This window comes from Oncorhynchus nerka, unplaced genomic scaffold (assembly GCF_034236695.1).
Source record: "Oncorhynchus nerka isolate Pitt River unplaced genomic scaffold, Oner_Uvic_2.0 unplaced_scaffold_1002, whole genome shotgun sequence".
NCBI lineage: Eukaryota > Metazoa > Chordata > Actinopteri > Salmoniformes > Salmonidae > Oncorhynchus > Oncorhynchus nerka.
The window spans coordinates 49,243-55,000 of record NW_027040293.1 but is presented as its reverse complement, the minus strand read 5'-3'; the positions used below and the strand labels follow the sequence as shown (position 1 = coordinate 55,000).

Here is a 5,758-nt window from a genome sequence, read left to right as displayed (position 1 = left end):
GACACTAAATAAGATAAAGACATGAAGACAAAAGCAAAAATCAATACATTCTGGACACAAAACAGACGTAATTGAGATCTCTTAAAATAATTAAAGCCACATGTTACCCAGAACCCCATGTTACCCAAACCCCATGTTACCCAAACCCCATGTTACCCCCATGTTACCCAAACCCCATGTTACCCAAACCCCATGTTACCCCCATGTTACCCAAACCCCATGTTACCCCCATGTTACCCAAACCCCATGTTACCCCCATGTTACCCAAACCCCATGTTACCCAAACCCCATGTTACCAAAACCCCATGTTACCCAAAACCCCATGTTACCAAAACCCCATGTTACCCAAAACCCCATGTTACCCAAACCCCATGTTACCCAAACCCCAAACCCCATGTTACCCAAACCCCATGTTACCCAAACCCCATGTTACCCAAAACCCCATGTTACCAAAACCCCATGTTACCCAAAACCCCATGTTACCCCAAAACCCCATGTTACCCAAAACCCCATGTTACCCAAAACCCCATGTTACCCAAAACCCCATGTTACCCCAAAACCCCATGTTACCAAAACCCCATGTTACCCAAAACCCCATGTTACCCCAAAACCCCATGTTACCAAAACCCCATGTTACCAAAACCCCATGTTACCCCAAAACCCCATGTTACCAAAACCCCATGTTACCCAAAACCCCATGTTTCTCTGGTGGTAAAAACCAAACTAAATGAATAATGGTGGTTGCAGTCACTCCTTTTAGATTTCTTCCAAGGTTCTAGAAAGATAAACTAATTCTGAACTTGTTATTAAAATTAAAATCACTTCAGGTTTGTCACCACATTTTAAACACCAGTACACAGCTGACCATCGACTTAAAACACAAAACTGACCTAAGATCAGCATGTAGGGTCAGCTTCATTCTACTCCTACTCCGTCCCCTGGGCTGCTCTCTCCTCTCCCGGTCCAGCTTCAGCTCTGGAGCTCAGAGAGACCATCTCCATGGCATTGACATAAAGATCCATGCTGCTCACCCTGTTCACTCTCTTCTGCCTCCTGGTGGGCTAGGGAGACACAGCACCAACAGTCAGACATTTACTCTCTAGTATCTCCATTCTCCCTCTCCCCCTCACCCTCTCCCTCTAGTTTAAATGACTTGTAACGTCTGAGTAAATGTCTTTACCTTGTAGTACAGGTAGGAGGTGGTGATGGATGTCAGTAGGATCAGCAGCACTACAACGTGTCTGATGATGAAGGCTGGCAGAGGAGAGGCTGCAAACAGAAACACCTTTGATGAGGGGACTGATCATCATCACATAGATCTGTGGGAAATCTGTCAATGACAAAGTTATAAGTCTGGTTCCTGTTCAGTTACCTGTGATGGCGAGGGGGAGGAGCTCACTCTCAGAGGAGAAGTTATGAGAGAAAACATAATTGTCATAAACACAGCTGTAGTTCCCTTGGTGGGAGTCATCTGCAGCAGGGAAGAGGAAGGCAGCAGAGTGATTGACAGCTGGCTGGGTCTGGGTTCTGTTGGAGCCGGTGAACGTGAGGAGGAAGGAGCCTCCTGGGTACTGTGGCTGAGTGGAGCAGGTGATGGTGAAATTGTAGCCCCTGAACATCTCGGGCCCCTGGTGGCCCCTGAAGACCCCTCCCATTGGGTCAGTCAGGAAGATATCAGGCTGGACCAGGAGATCTGTAACAAGAAAAAGAGAACAAGAAAAACCTCTTCAACTAGTTTCCTATAGATATGACAACAACATCAGCATGTAACAGTGCCAGCCACCCTCCCTCACAGGGCAACATGAGTAGTGGGCCTACAGTCACTGAGACAACATATGTTGATATCAGGCTGAAGCAGGACATCTGGAACAAGAGGAGAGAAAAAGAAAACGTAGCTCCTCAACTACTTTCCTCATTTAGATGTGACAATAACATGACATGTGACAGTGGTAGTGAGTAGAGACGTTCACTGAGGTAACACTCACATACAAAAGCATTCTGGGATATTTAAGTTGTATTTGATTCCTACTTGACTGAGTGATCTATTTAGTAAAGCAGACTGACAAGCTAAACAGTCATCATGAGAGGTGCAGAGGAAGTTGTATGAATGAAGGAAATCAGTTGAATATAATTATAATATGTTGTTATTACCTGAGCAGATCACTGTGAGTCCAGGAAGGAGACGATGACTTCTGGAACATTCCCTCAGTGAAGACTCAGACCCATAACAGGAAACTCCAAACCCTCTAGTGGTGTTTCCAGGTAGTGATGAAACAGTGGAGCCACAACCCATCTGTCTACACACTACTTCAGCTATAGACATCACGTTAGAGAAAGATCCCACAATCCTCCACTCTCCCTGGTCGTACCGCTCCACTCCACCAGCACAGCGACTGCCTCCTCCCACCAGCCTCACATCATCAGGCTCTGAGAAAAGAAAAGAGAGAGACAGTAATCTTACTATTTTCTCACTAAAACACACCTATATTGTCTCTCATATTCTTCCCTCCAGGTGAGAAACAATGTTGATTGAGTGACAAACTGTTTCTTACCTGAGCAGGTGACTCCAACAGCATTACCAGGTAGGCAGGTGTTCTTCTCTCTGTCTGAGGTGTCACAGTCCAGGAGAAGGGACTCATTACCTTTACACTGGAACTCTTTATCCCAGGTCTGACCCTCACCTTCTCCATAGAGCCCCCCCTGTAGAGCTGCAGGAGCCCCACAGCCAACATCCCTACAGACTACCTCTGCATCCTGCCGGTCAAAGTCAGCTTCACACACTGAGGCCCAGGACTGATTGGACTTCACCTCCACTCTCCCAGAGCAGAGACCAGCTCCATCCACAAGCCGCACAGACTCTGGAGAAAAAGAGTTGGTTGAACATTCAATCAGTTTTGTTGATGACACTGTCAAGGACTAAACACAAATATGTTGGATAAAAGATTGTAGTTTGCTATGTTTGATACTGTAAGAGGTAGAAATGGGTTCTTAGTCACTCAGGATCGGGTTGGGAATAATGCAGGCAGGAGACAGGAATAAGTTCACTTCACTTTATAGAAAATAAACAGCTGGACATCCATCAGGCAGCTTCACTTCAGTACCATCTGATCTACAAGGTCTGATGCTGTATGTCAGGGTCAGGATGGGCCAAGAGTAGAAAAGGTTACTGGTTATGATGACATCACTGGTGAGAACTCAGTGATAAAAATATATTTCATCTCTCCCATATCTCCCTCTTCCTCTCCTCCTCCCTCATTCTCTCTTTGTGACAGTGGTAGTGAGTAGAGACGTTCACTGAGGTAACACTCAAATACAAAGCATTCTGGGATATTTAAGTGGTATTTGATTCCTACTTGACTGAGTGATCTATTTAGTAAAGCAGACTGACAAGTTAAACAGTCATCATGAGAGGTGCAGAGGAAGTTGTATGAATGAAGGAAATCAGTTGAATACAATTATAATATGTTGTTATTACCTGAGCAGATCACTGTGAGTCCAGGAAGGAGATCATACATTCTGGAACACTCCCTCAGTGAAGAAACAGACCCAGAACAGATAAATCCAAACCCTCTAGTGGTGTTTCCACGTAGTGCTGAAACAGTGGAGCCACAACCCATCTGTCTGCACACTACTGCAGCTACATCCTCCTGCTCCCAGTAAGCTACCACAGTCCTCCACTCTCCCTGGTCGTACCACTCCACTCCACCAGCACAGTGACTGCCTCCTCCCACCAGCCTCACATCATCAGGCTCTGAGAAAAGAAAGAGAGAGACAGTAATCTTACTATTTTCTCACTAAAACACACCTATATTGTCTCTCATATTCCTCACTCCAGGTGAGAAACAATGTAGATTGAGTGACAAACTGTTTCTTACCTGAGCAGGTGAGTCCAACAGCATTACCAGGTAGGCAGGTGTTGTTCTCTCTGTCTGAGGTGTCACAGTCCAGGAGAAGGGACTCTTTGCCTTTACACTGGAACTCTTTATCCCAGGTCTGACCCCCACCTTCTCCATAGAGCCCCCCCTGTAGAGCTGCAGGAGCCCCACAGCCAAGCTCCCCACAGACTACCTCTGCATCCTGCCGGTCAAAGTCAGCTTCACACACTGAGGCCCAGGACTGATAGGACTTCACCTCCACTCTCCCAGAGCAGAGACCAGCTCCGTCCACAAGCCGCACAGACTCTGGAGAAAAAGAGTTGGTTGAACATTCAATCAGTTTTGTTGATGACACTGTCAGGGACTAAACACAAATATGTTGGATAAAAGATTGTAGTTTGCTAGTTTGTAGTTTGATTGTAGTCTTAGTCACTCAGGATCGGGTTGGGAATAATGCAGGCAGGAGACAGGAATAAGTTCACTTCACTTTATAGAAAATAAACAGCTGGACATCCATCAGGCAGCTTCACTTCAGTACCATCTGAACTACAATGATCTGCCCATGAACATCTCCCATAAACCAATATGACAAACACAAATATAATGTTTAAATACATCTGACATCTCTCCCTCTATTTAAATGAAATAAAAACACATAAAACATGATACATGGTAATATTATATAATGTACAAATAAATCTCTCAATATGACCAGTCTCTTACCTGAACAGGTCACATGACGATAATATCTACCAAAACAGAAACCAGGTCCTCCTCTGATGTTACACTGTCTAATAGAAGACTCGGTTCCCCTGCATCTACTATATAGTGTGACTCCTCTTCTTCCATCTTCAATCAGAGGTCCTCTAGATTCAGCTACAGGATTCCCACAGTCCACCTCTCTACACACAACCTTAACATCTCTCATTCTCCACCAACTAGTACATAGACCTGTCCACTCTCCTTCATAGAAGACTTCCACTATCCCAGAACAGGAAGTGGTCCCATTCACCAGTCTGACTGAGAGTTCAGCTGTAAACAGCAGAGAGGAAAACACAGTGGTGAGGACAGATGATGACAGTGATTCTGTTATTCTAACAGCAGTGATGCTTTGTGGTTGACAAGTATTAGTAGTTCCATAAAACACTACTTGTTATTGGGGTTTAGAATGGTTTGTATGGACACATGCATTTCTCCATGTGGGATAATAAAGTTGACTAATATTGAACTGCTATAATCACTGTAGATTTATACTCTACCTACCTGGTGGACTGACGCTTTGAGCCTGGAGATCTGAGGAGAAAGAGAGAGACAGAGAGGAGAAAGGGAGGAATCAGAGGAAGAGAGAGACAGAGGTTAAATGAACATCAACATGACCTTTCATGATGTGATGGGGAAGACAGGATTATCGTTGGTATGGTGCAACAACGTGTACATACACTATATATACAAAAGTATGTGGACACCCCTTCAAATTAGTGGACTCTATTTCAGCTACACCCCTTCCTGACAGATGTATAAAATCAAACACTCAGCCATGCAATCTCCATAGACAAAATTGTCAGTAGAATTGAGTTAATGAACTCCCCCTCTCTTCTCCTCTCCTCCCCTCTCCACTCCTCGCCCCTCTCCTCTCCTCTTCACCCCCTCTCTCCTCCTCTTCAACCCCTCTCTTCTCCTCTTCTCCCCTCTCCTCTACTCTTCTCCATTCTCTTCTCCCCTCCTCTCTCCTCTTCACCCCTCTCCTTTTCAACCCCTCTCTTCTTCATCCACCCTCTCTTCTCCCCCTCCCTTCTTCCCCTCTTCTCCCCCCCCTCTCTTCCCCCTCTCTCTTCATCTCCTTATCTCCTCTTCACCCTCCCCCTCCCTCCTCTTCTTCTCTC

The 5,758-nt window shown here is 45.4% G+C and overlaps 1 protein-coding gene across 1 annotated transcript; it reads right to left on the bottom strand.

Moving 5' to 3' along the window:
• Positions 1-586: 586 nt before the first annotated feature.
• Positions 587-3,821, bottom strand: LOC135570273 (deleted in malignant brain tumors 1 protein-like). Its single transcript, XM_065016387.1, has 7 exons — positions 3,806-3,821; positions 3,476-3,751; positions 2,553-2,858; positions 2,152-2,427; positions 1,373-1,693; positions 1,181-1,269; positions 587-1,061 (listed from the first exon to the last, which is right to left on the bottom strand). The coding sequence occupies exons 1-7, from the start codon at positions 3,819-3,821 to the stop codon at positions 927-929; spliced, it is 1,419 nt and encodes a 472-aa protein (XP_064872459.1). The 3' UTR covers positions 587-926.
• Between the last annotated feature and the right edge of the window lie 1,937 nt (positions 3,822-5,758).